The sequence below is a fragment of the Fusarium phalaenopsidis genome (assembly GCF_050370095.1).
Source record: "Fusarium phalaenopsidis strain FUZ10S chromosome Unknown contig_32312, whole genome shotgun sequence".
Taxonomy (NCBI): domain Eukaryota; kingdom Fungi; phylum Ascomycota; class Sordariomycetes; order Hypocreales; family Nectriaceae; genus Fusarium; species Fusarium phalaenopsidis.
Window position 1 is genome coordinate 21,503 of NW_028145401.1, and position 15,663 is coordinate 37,165.

General features: G+C 46.7%; 2 protein-coding genes across 2 annotated transcripts; both read left to right on the forward strand.

The window, feature by feature from the left end:
• Nucleotides 1-827: 827 nt before the first annotated feature.
• Nucleotides 828-1,964, forward strand: LRP88_11516 (uncharacterized protein; the record flags this gene model as incomplete). Its single annotated transcript, XM_083247942.1, has 2 exons — nt 828-1,138; nt 1,277-1,964. The coding sequence occupies 2 exons, from the start codon at nt 828-830 to the stop codon at nt 1,962-1,964; spliced, it is 999 nt and encodes a 332-aa protein (XP_083096281.1).
• A 10,388-nt stretch (nt 1,965-12,352) lies between these two features.
• LRP88_11517 (HNH endonuclease signature motif containing protein) lies at nt 12,353-13,992 on the forward strand (the record flags this gene model as incomplete). The annotated part of the gene is made up of 2 exons (XM_083247943.1): nt 12,353-12,761; nt 12,815-13,992. 2 exons carry the CDS (start codon nt 12,353-12,355, stop codon nt 13,990-13,992), a joined length of 1,587 nt encoding a protein of 528 aa, XP_083096282.1.
• Nucleotides 13,993-15,663: the final 1,671 nt, after the last annotated feature.

The window sequence follows — 15,663 nt, forward strand, 5'->3', positions numbered from 1 at the left end:
TCGATGTTGTGCGAGTTGACGATGTTCGGGGCCGATAACTTGGAGGGTTTGCCCAGGATCGAGTGGACGAGGATCGAGGATGATCACAGCGAGGCTCGGGTCAGTTATTCGTTTTTACGTGACCCGCGTAACGAGTGGGTGACTAAAGGGAAGAACTGGGTGCTGAACCGGATTTTGGAATCGAAGACACGGCAGAAGGAGTGGCTGTCGGAGGGGGCAGCGCTCAACTTGTCACATCGAATTAATTAATTCACGAATGAAGTTATATGCCTTCCCTGTAAAGGACACTGTTGAGATTCGGACCAGGTGCATCCCAGCTTCATCAGGCTAACTCTAAGCGCTTTCGCAGGTGGTGGAGAAATTTCCCCAGCGCTGTGCTTCTCCTTTATCATAAGCGTCACTCCCAGCATATTACATTGACGAAACAGGCTATGCAATCACTACATTTCATGCTCTGCGACGAGGGCAGAGGAGACAGCCGAGAGCAAACCATTCGCCTGCGGCACCTGATCTGGAAGATTTTAGACAGTGGGAGGAATGTTGCTGTGATTAACTCGACCGTATGGAAGAGCTCAAAGGTGAGGCCTGCTCTCTTGAACCAGCTGATCATCTGCTAATGGCCCCTTGAGGTTTTTATGCCCTTGTTAGGTGGATCGAAGGGTAGTTTGCTAGACCTCCGCATCGACAGACCTACTCGCAACACGAAGCAACCATCAGATTTTTCTCTGACTGTGCTTGAGGAGATATCCCAGCCTCAATTTCCGAGCTCGGAGCTTTCAGTCAGAGAGGAAATTGTAGTCGCTTTTTGCTGTGTCTATCTCGAGCAACTGTCCACGAGGGACAACCCCCCCAAGGACGACGACATCGTCCGTGTCGAGGCTCTGATCCTCCAAGTGGTCACCCTCAAGATCTGTCGTATTCAAGACCGCTGTTTCAGTTTTGCCAACCGCACCCTGAGCCCGGACGATAATCGATTTCTCCATATGTTTTGCACAACATCCCAAGATCTAGCAGAGAACGGAGTTGGCTTGACTGGACGAACCAAGTGGGATCTCTATGACCTCGTCGACGGACGGCTATTCTTCAACATCCTTGAAGCACTCAGAAATGGGAGAGGCGTTTCCTCATCCCTTCTTGAGTAAGGAAAATCTTTACGAGAGAAGGTTTTCGGTGGCAGGAGGGCCTTAAGTGGAAGGCCGCTTCCCGACTTTGTCCTGTGCAAAGATCGCCCAACCACTCCGGCAATACTCACGGTTCCAGCTGCCTTACCATTCAGTCATCCTGTCTTTGATCAATTCCTTCAGGATGTCAGTCTTCAGGTGGAAACGGAGCATGTCGATCCTGCCGCAGTAGCCGTGTTCCGGGACCTCCACCACTGGCATACCTACAAACCCGTCGCCACCCGGAAGACCCGCGTCGAGGTTCTGCCTTGGGTTGAGAAGATCAGGCAGAAGAGACGCCAGAGACAGATGGCAGATGTTGTCTCATACGTCGCGAGTCTCACCAGCTCTATTGGCAAGGTCTTTGACCGAGAAACTATTGTTGTGAACTCGCGTCCTCTGCGCAAGTCGGCTTATGCTCCCCCCAAAGCCAGCTTAGACAACTCTAATCGGAACGGAGGAGGCAATAAAATGGTCGGAGTGGGTGGAAAAGAGCGTGCCCTGTTGGCTTCTCAGCAATTGAGGGAGGAGAAGGCCCAAACGAAACGAAACGATGTGTTGCGGCCTTGGGCTGAGAAATGCGCAGAGTTCGAGAACGACAAGGACCTTGTCATGCGCTATCTCAAGGCCCAAGAGTTCCACGATCCTCGATTTTCTGGAAATCATGCTGTGGTTCGGCCAGAGGTTTCTTTGTATCTGTGCAACGTCCTGGTGAAGATCTGGGCTCACACACGCAAAGATGTAGATGAACGCTCTCCTGAAGGTCAGTCCCTAGTCCTCGTGGTAGCTACAGCGAGATACTGACATGTGCAGGTTTGTACCTCGTCTCCATGATGTGGAATTGGCTCCAAGCCATTTCAAGGTCACGAAACTGCACCCCTGATATCGCCAGCGCTGCCAAGGAGATGGTCGCAGCCCTTTCCATGACTCAGCTCAAAATCGTGGAGAATGAACCGCGACGGAAGTTGCCATTCAGCGCTAGGCTAGGGCTATTGAGGAATGTGTCTAAGCTGGTTCGAGACCATCGCATCCTTCAGCTTGCTCTAGTGATGTGTACTTCTATACACGTACGTACAGATGTACTGTATTTTGGCACCTATGCGTACGTACAACTTTTCTGTACGTACAAAATTATACCATATAAATTTCTTCCTTCCTTTTTAGGTAATAGTTGAGTACGAGCATTCGTATAGTCCTGGTTTCCTGTCACTCTAGTCTCCAACCACTGATTCCACTTCAGTACCAACCCCCAATATATCACCTGTCGACTGTAATACACCTTCCCACTCGAAATCTCCATTAGTAGAGGCCATCACACCATCCATCCAGACCTTCCTACCCTGCGCGTTCACAAACAACTCGAGGTACGAATCTTCAAGTTCCAGCCAGTCCTTCTCCTCAAGATCCACCCACCGCTTTTTATGCGCGTACTTTTGATCTTTAATGCGGTCTAATACGCGGTCGTTCATGAAAATGAAGGCCTGCATATCCGCGTGTACGGGTGTAAGGCGATTTCGAGCCTTCGTGTGTATGAAACTGATAGCAGAGAAACTTTATTCTGAAGGTACCGAGTTTGCAAGCGTGTTCATTACCTTGATAGCCACTCTAGCTAGGATTGAGCCCTGGTTGAGGAGGCACTGCCACGCTATTGCTGGCTTGAAGCCATCGTCGTATATAGCGCTGTGCTTATTGAATAAGCCATCCGGGCCGCCTATACGCATTCGGAAGTGTATGAATTCAGAAAGAGCACGGTGGTACTCGTCGTCGTTTTATAGCTGCTTCCGCAAATACTCTTATACGCGTGCAAAGACGCTAGGCAGAAGTTTCGAATTTGGACCTGTTGTATCAGGCCGAAGGGCATCAGCGATCCAATGTATATCGTACGTTTGCTTATCAAGCCTGGCTTTAAATATAGTGTCGATATCGTCCCACGGAATGCCAGGAAACTGATCAGCCTCTCTCATCTCAGCCCATATGCTTTTGATTTGCAGCCAACGATTTACGACGTGTGCGATTCCCGCCCCATCAGCCTCAGAAGCGTGTTGGAAGTTATAAAAGTCCTTAAAATAAAGGTCTTTTATAAATATAATTCTAGAAAAATAGGCTTAACATACATGTATAGCGAGCCGGACAGCAAGCGAACCGGACAAAAAATCCCTTAACCTACATTATCTCTATTTAATTAATTGATTCTTAACCACCTAGCATGTCATAGTCTAATAAAGAGGCTAGAATCCTTCTTATACTTTAAGCCTATTAAAATACACTAAAACTAAGTCTTAGAGGTGCCGCAAAGCTCTACTAAGTTAAGTATTTAATACTGTTTGACCGATATAATAGCATCTAAGCCCGAGTTAATATTATTCCTAATTTACGCCGACTATCTGATCTAGAGGAATAGATCCTTATTTACTTTATTCTTGACTTAGATTCGCGAGGATTTCCCCCCTAGCTTCGTGGTGTGAAGGAAATAGCTAATCAATTACTTGCCGACCGCGACGCGCTACTAGTTGGCGCGCGTTGGGCTTTAAACTTCGTTAGGCGACACCCAGACCTCAAGATGCGTTTTTTTCGGAAGTATGACTACTAGAGAGCTAAGTGCAAAGATCTAGCTATTATTCATAATTAGTTTATGCTTGTGGCGAATATAATCGCGAAGTATAGCATCCGATTAGATGATTTCTATAACATTGATGAGATTAGCTTTATGATGGGTATAATTCAGAGCGGAATGGTTATCATAGGCATAGATAGGCGTGGAAAGCTAAAATTAGTGTAGCCCGGAAACCGGGAATAGATTATAGTCATTCAGGCGATCAATGCGGATGGCCAAGCGATCGCGCCGTTCATCATCAGTGCCGGCTAATATTACCTCGCTAACTAGTACCGGGATAGTAACCTCCCGGGCGATTAGGCTATTGCAATGACCCAAAATGGCTAGACCGATAACGAGACCGGTCTCGAGTGGCTCAAGCACTTTAACCAGTGCACAGCCAAGCGATTAAATAGTCGCTATTATCTTCTAATCCTTGATGGCCACAAAAGTCACCACTTAATCGAATTCGAGAGATATTATAAGGAGAAGAAAATCATCAGGCTTTATATGCCACCTCATTCATCTTATATACTTTAGCCCCTTAACGTCAGGTACTTTAGCGTACTTAAGAACGCTTACGGCTAAGAAATAAAGCATCTAATCAGATGCTTTATAACTCACGTTTTAAAGACTAAGTTCTTTCTGGCCTTCTACGCCGCATTTTAGGCCACTATAACGGAAAAGAATATTAAGTTAGCCTTTAAAAAAGCCAGGCTTATTCCTCTTAACCCAGAAAGTATAGTCTCGAAGCTTAATATATAGCTATAGACTCTAATGCCGCCTAAGGAGGTGGCTAAACCGTTAACCCCTTAGGTCTTAAAGACCCTAAAGACCGTGCTTGAGGCTTAATCTTAGTTAGATTACCTCGAGAGATGAGTTATAAGGCATAAAAGTAGCTCCCTAGAGTTAATTTTAGAAGCTATATAGTCTTCTTCTAAGGGAATAAAAATAGTTATATATAAGGTTGCCTTACTTAAGGCTAGGGTTAAAGAACTTAAACAGGCAAATGAGATACTAAGCCGGCGCTAGAGGGCAAAAAAGACCTAACTATAGAAAAGAGGGGTAATAATAGTAGAGGAAGGAAGGCAAGTAATTAATTAGATGGATATAGATATATAGGTAGTGGTAGAATTATTGAGAAGTGGTAATTAAGGGAGGTTAGCGTGACTAGGGGTTTAGCATTGTAGTATCTATAGTAAGCCCGGTTATAATATAAGAATATATTAGGTAGTGATTAAGATATCTAGGGAAGAGTATAGTAAGTAATTTTAATTAATTAAATAGTTTATTATATTTTTATAGTAATTTCTATCTTAAAGGTTAAAAAAAGTATCTAGTTCGCTTGCTATCTAGCTCGCTATATATATATATTATAAGATATAAGCCTAGTATTTTATTATCTTATATTATAGCTTATATGCTATTTTATAATTTGCTTACCTAAGCTATATATGCTTAGATAAGCAAGATATTAAGGAGTTATAATAATGCCCCTTTTAGGTTATATTACCCTTTTAGGAAGGGTCACGTGACTTCGGACTTAGGGCTCTTATACAGCCCGATAAAGCTAATAAAGCCGTGCCTTTCTATCGGGTATTTTCCACCCGGTTTTAAAACTCTTAGTTTAAAACCTTTAAGGGTTTTAACTTCTTCTAACTATAGCCCGGCTTTTAGTTATCCGTTTCTAATAAAACTAATAGGGTTTTAAAGCCTGGAATTAGAACTATCTGACGGTATAACTTCTATCCGAGTCGGGCTAATAGATTCCGATTCATTAGCTATATAAGCTATAAACCCTCTCTTAGAAATAGCTCCTAAGATTCTTAACTAATACAAGCAATAAGACTACCAATCAGAAGCTGGCCTTCTATCATATACTCTTATTTATCTTTTAACCCACTTTTATCAGCCTATGATTCCTTATCTAGCCAATCAGCTCTTTATAAGGACTGAATCTACTGCCTATTCTCCTCCTATTTGTAAGAACACCCGGGTTATGCCGGCTTTCGCCGGCAGGTCGGGAAATTATCGGATAGTTACGTGGGCCAGAGGCCACGTCAAACTCTTCCCGTCGAAGACTCGGTGGAGGCTTCGGCAAGTTGAAGTCTAATAACAATACGGAACCTACCCTTTCATTTCTGATATCACCCTGATCGTGCCGATTAGGCCCATACCTTTACACTATTTTAGTTACCTACCCTACACCTTATTTAGACCTTATAGTCTATATTTTTCAGTCTTTTACAGATAGGAAATACCCTTTGGAAGGAAACGGCTTTAATGGAGTTATCAGGTTTATAATAAAGCCCTAAGTCCGAAGTCACGTGACCTTCCTAAAAGGGAAATAAGCCCAGAGGGGGCAGTATTAACACTCCTTTATATCTTGCTTATCTAAGCAGATATTGCTTAGGTAAGCATTTTATAAAAAGGCGCATAGGCTATAATATAGGGAAATAAAATCCTAGGCTTATATCTTATAAGCTTATTTTTCTAGAATTTTATTTTATAAAAGGCCTTCTTAAAGATTGTAACGGTCTGACCCCAAAGGGGCTCAAGCTGCAGCTAACTAGCTTCTGCTGTGCCGCGATGCTGCGGCCCCTTAGCCACTAAGGCAAAAGGGTAAGTCAATAACAGACCGCCAGTCTGTTATTATAGCTGCAACTATAGGGGACCGGCTCGGCGCCACAGCGCCCAAGCCACCATACGGCACAGCCCGTAACAAAGATAAGGTATTTTACAATAAGCAAGTGGATCAGACAAGCAAGTGGATTAAGCATACTGTGCACTGAAAGTAGAGATTTCTAAGCTTAATAAAAATAGCTATGAAATAGTTATAAATTTAAAAAAAGCTATTTTAAGTATTTTACTACTATATTAACTATATATAATTTTGCTAGATTTTTAGAAAAGTTTCTTTATAGAGAAATAGCTATTTACATAGTATAAATATATAAAGGTATTGTAACGGTCTAGCTGAGTATATTGACAACTAGCTGAACGACTCTAACGAGTATCCTAAAGCTAAGGAAGAAAGGAAAAGAAAGTGAAAAAGGAGAAGCGAAAAGAGCCCCTTTTAGCTGTTGAGCTTATGTGGGTCTTGGTCGAGAGTGCAAGCCGAGACCCCACGGGCTCAGCCCGTTACAGGTATGGGCCTAATCGGCACGATCAGGGTGATATCAGAGATGAAAGGGTAGATTCCGTATTGTTATTAGACTTCAACTTGTCGAAGCCTCCACGAGTCTTCGACGGGAAGAGTTTGACGTGGCCTCTGGCCCACGTAACTATCCGATGATTTCCCGATCTGCCGGCGAAAGCCGGCATAACCTGGGTGTTCTTATAAAATAGACTTTTTAAATACTAGCTTACTAAGATTTTTTTTAAAATATATAAAAATTAATATTAATATCTTAGTATATAATATGCTTAAACTTTTAATATTAGCTATTTTAGGCTTAGCCTGATTTTCTTAGAATTTTTTAAACTAATTTTATATTAGGTATAAATCCCTCTATGAGGCAAATTGATCCACTTGCTTGTCTGATCCACTTGCTTATCATATACCTTATTTTTTTAGAAAAATCTTATAATACTCCTTATAGGGTAGTATAAAAAAAAGTATATTCGTACTATATATTTAATTATTTCTCTATAAAGGGCTTTTTTAAAAAATCTAAAAAAATTATTATAAGATTTCTTAAAAGGTTAGGTTTATAAAAATACTCTTTTTAGGTTTCTAACTATTTTATAGAAAAAGTTAAGAGGTCTAGGGTAAGTGGGATTTTAGTAATACAGTATGCTGTCACGCATGCTTGTTTGTCACGCAAGCTATGCATATACGTTACTTAATGTGAGGAAAATGTTTGGATAAAGATATCTGTCAAATGTAACGATGTATTATCTTGTTGTTCTCTCTGTGTTTTTCGGCGAAGCCTCGCAAAGGGGAAGGCGCATTTCTGCGACTTCCCAATTGAGCCTAGTGTCATCACATGACACCCTTCAAGGCATGTTGCAGGCTGTCACATTTGACAATATCAGTGAATCCCCCGAGACCATTGATGTGGAGATTGTTTTACTAAATAGGGTTAGCGCGATTAGGAAGCGTGCTAGCTCAGATACAGTTTAGTTTTGACCACGAAATCAAAAGTGGTTTAGTTTTGGCCACGAAACTCTAATTGGCCACCGGACGACAGAGCGACGACGAGGTTGACAACTTAGAAGAGTGGTAATACCACAACGAGGGCAGAAGTGAAGGTGAAAATAGGTTTTCCGATGTTGCAAGATCTAATTAAGTAGATTTGAGACACAGTGAATAGTTTTTGTCAACTTTCTGCTTCTGAAGTCCAGTCGGGTTTTCCCTAATGACTTCCCGACAGGTGCAACCAATATTTATAAGTGCATCTTATGTATTCCCAGCTGCGCTAGTGTACGGTGACGTTATCAATGCGCCACCCTAAACCCACAAACGGGCAGGTAATTGTCGTGGCGGCAGCATCTGACTCGCAGAAATATGCGATGTTGGCTATGGACAGAGTTAACAAAAGGAATTTGGCATCGTCCCTCGTCCCAGTGAGCGCGTATATTTCGTCTCGAAGTCTGTCGGTAGGGTCGGGTAGTTGCCGGATACCAATGAGCGTCGTCCTTTGGACCCCAGCAATGAAATCTCCCGGCATATTGGCCATCATGGCCATCCCATCAACAGAGAGTGCGACGTCCTCGGTCGTCTGTATGCCATGAAGTATAGCCAATATTCTGTAGCTGTCGGCAGATATGCCTCCATGGATCAACACTTCGTGTAGAAATCGGTCGGGAGATTCGATGTTGAGGGCGTCGGCTATCGAAAAGGCATCGTAGACCCCGGGCAATCCCTTCAACCAAACGGCGACAATAAGGACCTCTGTGGCACCCTGTTCTTGTTCTATCATCCGCCGACGCCGACGCAGAGCCGTATTCCAGTTAGTAGAGAATGAGATAAACGGCCCCTCTAACCTCCACCAACGGAGGTGATCGAGGCATGCTTGGGCGTCACCAGTGCGCGAAGGATCGCGCGCTCTCATATTTCCTCCCTGGTCGAACGTGCAGTTTCGGCGTGGATGATCAGCGTCGTGCACCTCAACGCGAAACCCGATGTCACAGGCCCGACGGAAGGTCTGTAGGTCGAAAGCCATGCTGCAGCCGAATAACAAAAGAGATGAGGTGGCTTACCGCCAAAGGCTTGGGATTCAAAAAGGATCCCGGGTGAGAGAGGGGCTGGTATAAATACTGTTGGATTGACCCCTCGTGTGGCGGCATATGCCCCGAATTTGCATAAACTTCTGGTACACAGATATCCTAGCCTTAGTCAGGTGACTAGAAAACCCCCTCTTCTCTCGAGAGGGGCCGGGAGGAAGATCAAGCAATAACACCATCACCTTTGGCTCCACATCGTGTTGTTTCATATCGTTCTGATCGAATATGCCGTACGCTATCCAACAAATACCTAATGTATTTGTTTTAAAGCAGCAAAAAGCGATGCTTTCTCCACCTTTGATGGTTGTCGTGTGTACCTGGCTATAAGCTCAGTGCTTGAGCGCAAGACGCGCCCTTTGGACTTCTTAGTTAAAAGTAATCCGGACCAGCAGTGCGGGGGCATGTGAAGATAGTTATACTTCCAGGGTCAGGGTGTCATTGGCGCGGGGGGAAGGGTATGTAAACCACGACTCGAATGACGCAACTGCGTTTCGGCGGCGCGGCTTAGCTTCCTGAATTAGCTTTTTAGTGAGTATCTGTTGTTAAGAGTCTTCCTCAATGATTGCTGTATCTTGTCAACTTCTTGTGGTAAATACGCTCGACGTTTACTACTCGAGTGGATATGGAAGTTCATACTGGCCTGGTATCTGAAGCTGATGTTAGCAAGTCGGGGCTTCCTGGTGGGCTTCAATAGCTCCTGGCTAATCGGACGAGGAATACCGATGCGGTGGCAAAAGTCTTTTTCGGACCTTAGTTCCCCTGCCATATTACTCACGATTGTGTCATAGAGCATCACCGATGATGATGCCGGCCTAGTACGAAGTATTAAATTGCCCTAGGAACCCTGGTAGCAATCTGCTTAACTATCTTCACTCTAGGCATTTCATCACCATAGCTCGGCTAATGCTACATCAAGCTACCAGGCAGAAGTTCTCCCACGACAGCATCATCACGCATCATCAAGAATGGCGGTAGTCCAGACTTCGGAGTTTCAATACTATGCTGGTCTCGATCCCTTCGAGCGTAGACTTCTCTACGAGCCAATCGTTCTCGAGTATGCAATGATTCAAAGCTGCAACCTGACCCGAGAAGAACCAGAGAGCCACGCTACGGTCGACTTTGATAACCTGCAGTCTGACTCCGAAGCCTTTCGCGTGCTTGTAAATAAGCTCGCCTAGGTCTGTGACAATGAACGAGGTGGGAATTCAGTCACCGCCATGACGATCCTCGAAGGGACGAGTGGACCCTAATTCGTGTTTGCAGCGAATAGGAAGGATGAAGAGGAGACTAGGGCTACCACGAGATTCGTAACGAACTTACTACAGTTGGCTGGGCAGAACCCCCAAAATCTTAGCTCCGATGCCCTCGAGAAGGGAGTACTCTGGATGATATTAGCTTTCAACATGTCCCGAATAACTGAATACAAGGACGGACTCGATAAGGCTTTAGGCCTTTGTCTGGAAGACCACGAACGGCGACAGTCCGAAGATGGTATGACATAGTATAGAGCAACGCCAACTACATGACACTGACTCCAACGATGAACAGAGACCTTGAAGAGTGAACTCCAAAAGCTCAGAGAGAAATGCAACTTCTCGGTCAACAACATACGCGAGCAGGAGGAAATAAAGTGCAAGTCTCCCCCCTTCTGTCAACATACTTTATACATACCGAGACTAATTTTACCCCAGCACTGAGAGACTGTGAAAGGCTGATCAACCTGATCCATAATGCCCAGCTGGCGATGACAGGGATCAAGAAGGCCGTCAGGACGAAAGCCAGGGGCAGCGAGTTCCTCAAGTCTGAGCCGTGGTGCGAGCTAAAACATTATCTCGGCCGTTGGCATTCCTACCGTCAAGCTGCGAGCTTCATTGTTTGTGCAGCAACAGCCTGGCCGCTACTATTCCAGGACTTTACGATCACCTCACTACCATCTAGTACTCGTATATCCAAGCCCATTGTACAGTCGGACCTGACAGCTGTCGCCATTGTTCAACACATGGAGGCTTTCGAGAAAGTAAAGATGCCAGAGCTTATGCAGGATGCCGAGGATCTCCGCAGGATGGGTCTGGATAAGACTATCCAAATTCAACTCTTGAAGAGAACTTTCAGGCCAATCGTACACGCAGAAGTTCTTATTCATCACTACCTCACCAAGAACGGAATTACAAGGCCAGATAGATTTTGGCGGCAATGGCAATACATCGGCGCCAGCAAGCCAACCTGTCGCTTATGCCACTATTACTTCGGCTCGCACTCACAGAGCCAGATTCAAGTTCGGCCTTCACATCTGAATCTGTACCCAAATTGGCGTTTACCGGAAATCTCTAACGAGGGCGATGCGGAAGCTCGAGAAGCTCACAGGAAGCTCTTGAAGAACATCGCTGAAAAGGTGCGCAATGACGCGAAGCGGACTTTGCAGCAGAGGACCACCAAAAGCAAGCAACACGACTCAAATACCTACTCTGCTACACCGAGATACCTTGTGAAGACGTCAGGGTCAACGAATTCTGATGGTCGCGCCTATTGCGAGGATGATGCAGTCGGTGGGGGAGTTAGCCTATGGTCGCCTTGAGGTGGAGTGTCTTGTACGGCTCAGGGACGCAAGTTGTCCACCATGCTTCGAAAGCTTGCCTCGGTTTTTGTCTAGCCATCTTCCGCAAGTACGCTGGCGTTGGCTGGGATTCTGCGGGCTCGGGCAGGGAACACGCAGCCTTGGCCAGCGCGTAGGTATCCAGCGCACTTGTGTGGCTCTGTTGGAGATCACAAGTGTGAGGTGACTAAGGCGATGGCAAGGTGTGAAAGAGGGAGGAATACTCTACAAGAGATCATGCCTGTACATAAACAGTGGTTCCCCTACTGCACTTTTAGGATGAATCAAGCAATTAGCATCTTCTCATTTCAACAGGCTCCGTGCGATGCGACCAGAGCCTGGAACTCTAGACAGACTTCTTGCGAGGAGTCGGATGGGGTGCCGCGGAGGCAGATGGCAGCTGCTAGGCTGCCTAGGCAGATCACGATGTTTCGTGTCGTCGACTCTGGAAGGTTTAGAGCTGCTGAGTCCAGTAGTCAATGGCAATATCAATTATGGTAGAGTTGATTTTCTGCCCCACTTTGCGGAGGACAAGGATCGCAAGACGGGTGAATAGGTTACCCTAAATAATGCATAAAGAAAAAAAAAAAAATACACGACGCCAGTTGCTGGGTTAACCAGCACATATAGCCTGCCATTTAGCGCTGACCAACCAAACCACTTCGGATTAATGCTAATGCGATGTCGCTCTATTTCTTTTTGGATCTGCCATTCTCGCAATGTCAACATCGCGACATCATTCGGGTCTCAATGCTCAGCATCACCAAATCGCCCAACATGACCAGCGCAGCCGTGAATCCAACGATGCGATCGCACGGATGGAACATTGAGCTCCTCACAGCGCCCGGCGACGTTCCTTTCGCTGGCGTCTTCCAACCGGCAAAGGATGTTTTTATGACGTTTCGCGACATCGTCAATGAGATGCGTCTGAGTTTCGAGTTCCAGGATGAGAGCTCGGATGTGTGGAATGAAGTTGCTTTCGGCCTTTTGGATATGCTGAATGTGTCCGAGGATGAATGTCCCGCTCCCAAGTTCGTGCATGGCAATGGGCTGGATCAACTAGTTCCCGCCCTTCCTGAGCTAGAACCTGATGCTCCTGAAGACCGTGCGATCCTCCAGTACCGCGTTTTCAAGCACCACGGTTGCGGCTTGTCAGCTGATCAGCCATCCAAGTGCCACTTTGAGGGTATGTTCAGAGAGTATTGTCTTCTCATGGCGACTCTTGCTAACCCTTTCCAGCTGGATGCGCGCAGCGCATTTCCAAGCCTGCCCGCCGGCTAGAGCCACGCTACCTGCCTCCTAAGAAGGCCTCAACTGACCCTCGCTACGCGGCCTACCCGCTCCGCAAAACAGTACGCGGAAGGAAACCTGGATCTCCCTCGAAGCGATCAGCATCTGGTTCTGTGTCACCACGTAAGGATCCGGACATAGACCAGGCTGATGAGGACTTCGCCAACATGGTTGCACCCCCGGAATGCAATATCTCCGACGAAAGAGCCAAAATGACCATGGCCAACTTTCGCAACTCTTGCCTCACGTCAGCCAAGCAGTGTGCCGTTACTGGCATGGGACGCTCGTGGTGCGACAGCCCAACCATCGGTCCCGCGCTGCAGGCGTGTCACATCGTGTCTCAGCTGCAGTATCATACATATCCCGACCCAGAAGCTGATGCAGACGAAATGCTGGACGGCGGCGAGTGGGTGAGCCCGCGCCGTTTAGAGCAGGCCTGGGAACGCACCTGGGCATCAGAGAATGGGGTCCTCCTCTTCAGCCATCTCCACGACATGTTCGACCAGCGGCTCTTCTCGATACACCCGGAAACTCTCCAGGTTCGCGCTTTCATGCCATACGATATCCTCCTCGCGTACCATGGCCGCAAAGCCAAAGTGCAGCGTCGGGTGGACAGAGCTGCGCTGCGCCATCACTATGACATGTGCTGCATTGAGAATATGGCCGCCAAGATGCCTTTCGTGGAGCAGCTGCCCCGGACGGGGAGTGTTGCATCGACATCGGGTATTAATACTCCGCTCGAAATTCGACCCACGCTGGCCGGGATCGCAAGCCCGAGGATACTGGAGTCGCCTTCCGAGCAAAACCAGGGCCAAGATGGACAACGTCCTGATGGTGACCCCTCCAAACGGGCGCGGCAATCAGAAAGACAGCATATCCCCGAGTTGACAAGCGATTACACGGATTCGTCTAGATCTCCAAGCGACAAACCTATGGGCGGCTTGACTGCCTCTCCCGACCTCCCATGGTCACGCAAACGCAAACGAGAATATGAGCCACGGATTGCAGCCAACCACGAGACTTATCTTACACCTTGTAACAGCGAGGAATTTTTGGCAGATGTGAGCTGGGAGTTGACAAAACTTGCAAGGCGGCGCAAATGGGGGCAGGGATATTCTTTCGCGTGAGGGCCAGAGGGGCCACGGACAGCGCTGAAATAGACGAGCATAGTTGACTTTCCATGCTCGGAATCCTCCGTCACCATGTAGTAGGCGAGGCGCAGGACAAGATCGGCGCCGGTTGTTTAGTGAGCCATGTTAGATCCCCCCAAGGTTGCCTCAACTCTTTGCATTGCTCTTCCAAGACCTCGACCCATAATACCCCTCGCCACCTATGGCGACAGTTACAGTAACCAAAGCCATCTCCACACGCACGTGTCAGTGCATCTGATTGTTTCATCACACCGATCGAAGAGGTGGTCGGCCGCTACCACGATCAAGTCTAACCGCTCCTCATCCGCTGCGGAGCTATGGAATATTTTTGAGGGGGTTTGTCTTCTGGAAATAAGGTGCTATCATCTATTGGAGAACAATTCCTGTCCGGAACTGAGTTTGACCATCAAGTCGAGGGCCCTTGCAAAGCTGTTGGTACTAACGCACTAGTTCGCACATGACAATGATGACACGCAGCCAAGGTTAAGAACGGAGCATGCCCCGCAGCAGCTGTCCAGTAATGGTGAGATCTGAGACACCTTACCTAGTGGTGTGGTAACACTGTGGTTGTTGGTCAAGGATCAGAACGGGGAACCTAAGATAGGCAATTGGTACAGTAGCGGCCGCGAAGAGTGTCCGCTAATTAACTATCCAATGTTTTCCCGCACGGACCATATCCAGGATTATGTGGCCGTGTACAGTGTGGATATCTATTAGACACGGAGTATTACTACAAGGTGGCACTAACATTTCTGTCTGGCTCTGGCTGATATGCTGACAGGGCATGAGGCACGCCACTCCGTAGAATAAAAACACCCAATAACCCCCGAACTTTACGAGTTGCAGGCCAACAGGATATGTTCATCCAGAATGTGAAATATATATATATATATATTTTTCCTTATCAGGTTGGACTATCAGTAAGAACAGAACATTTCCCTTCTGCTGATTTCTCCGGTAAGATACAAGATGATTAGTCTCCCTTGTTGTGCGGAAAAATCGTCGGCACGAGCTCTCAAAGAATGGTATGGAATGTCATGGAATGCTTCCGTCTTCGTTGCGTTCGTTGGAGCGCGCCCCCCGCCGCGTCCCTGGCCAGCAAACCTGGGAGGATTCCTTGTGGCGAGCTGCACTTGCCTTCTTCCCCCTCTCGCCACGTTGGACTAGCTTGTCACCATGGATAATGCAGGCTATGATCTAACCTATTATGATGCTGTCGAGCTTGACTATCGGACCCCCAGGCTTGAGAGCCGCAGCGCAAGCCCAGCCAGCCAAAGCCAACAGCACAGCCGTGGCTCATCGCTGCCTTTGCTCCAGTTAAGCAACTAGGACAAAGATCTGGCATATGACGAACTCCCGCCGACATGCATTCACTACTCGATCGAATGGAAATTACTTTTGAACAAAGGGGGACGACTAATGAAGCTTATGTATAATCCAGAACTCGAGTAAGATCTTGTGTTGGCGCCCGGTGCGCTCTGGAACAGGACTTTGAAGCAAAAGGTCGAGGACCGCCTCGAGAAGAAAACGCCAGCGACTAAATATTACGAACCTGAGGAGACCAACGTCGTCGTATCTGTCTCGGATCGAGCTGAATAGAATTTGTCGAAATCTTACCTTGAATTTAATATAAACTAGGAGGAAGTA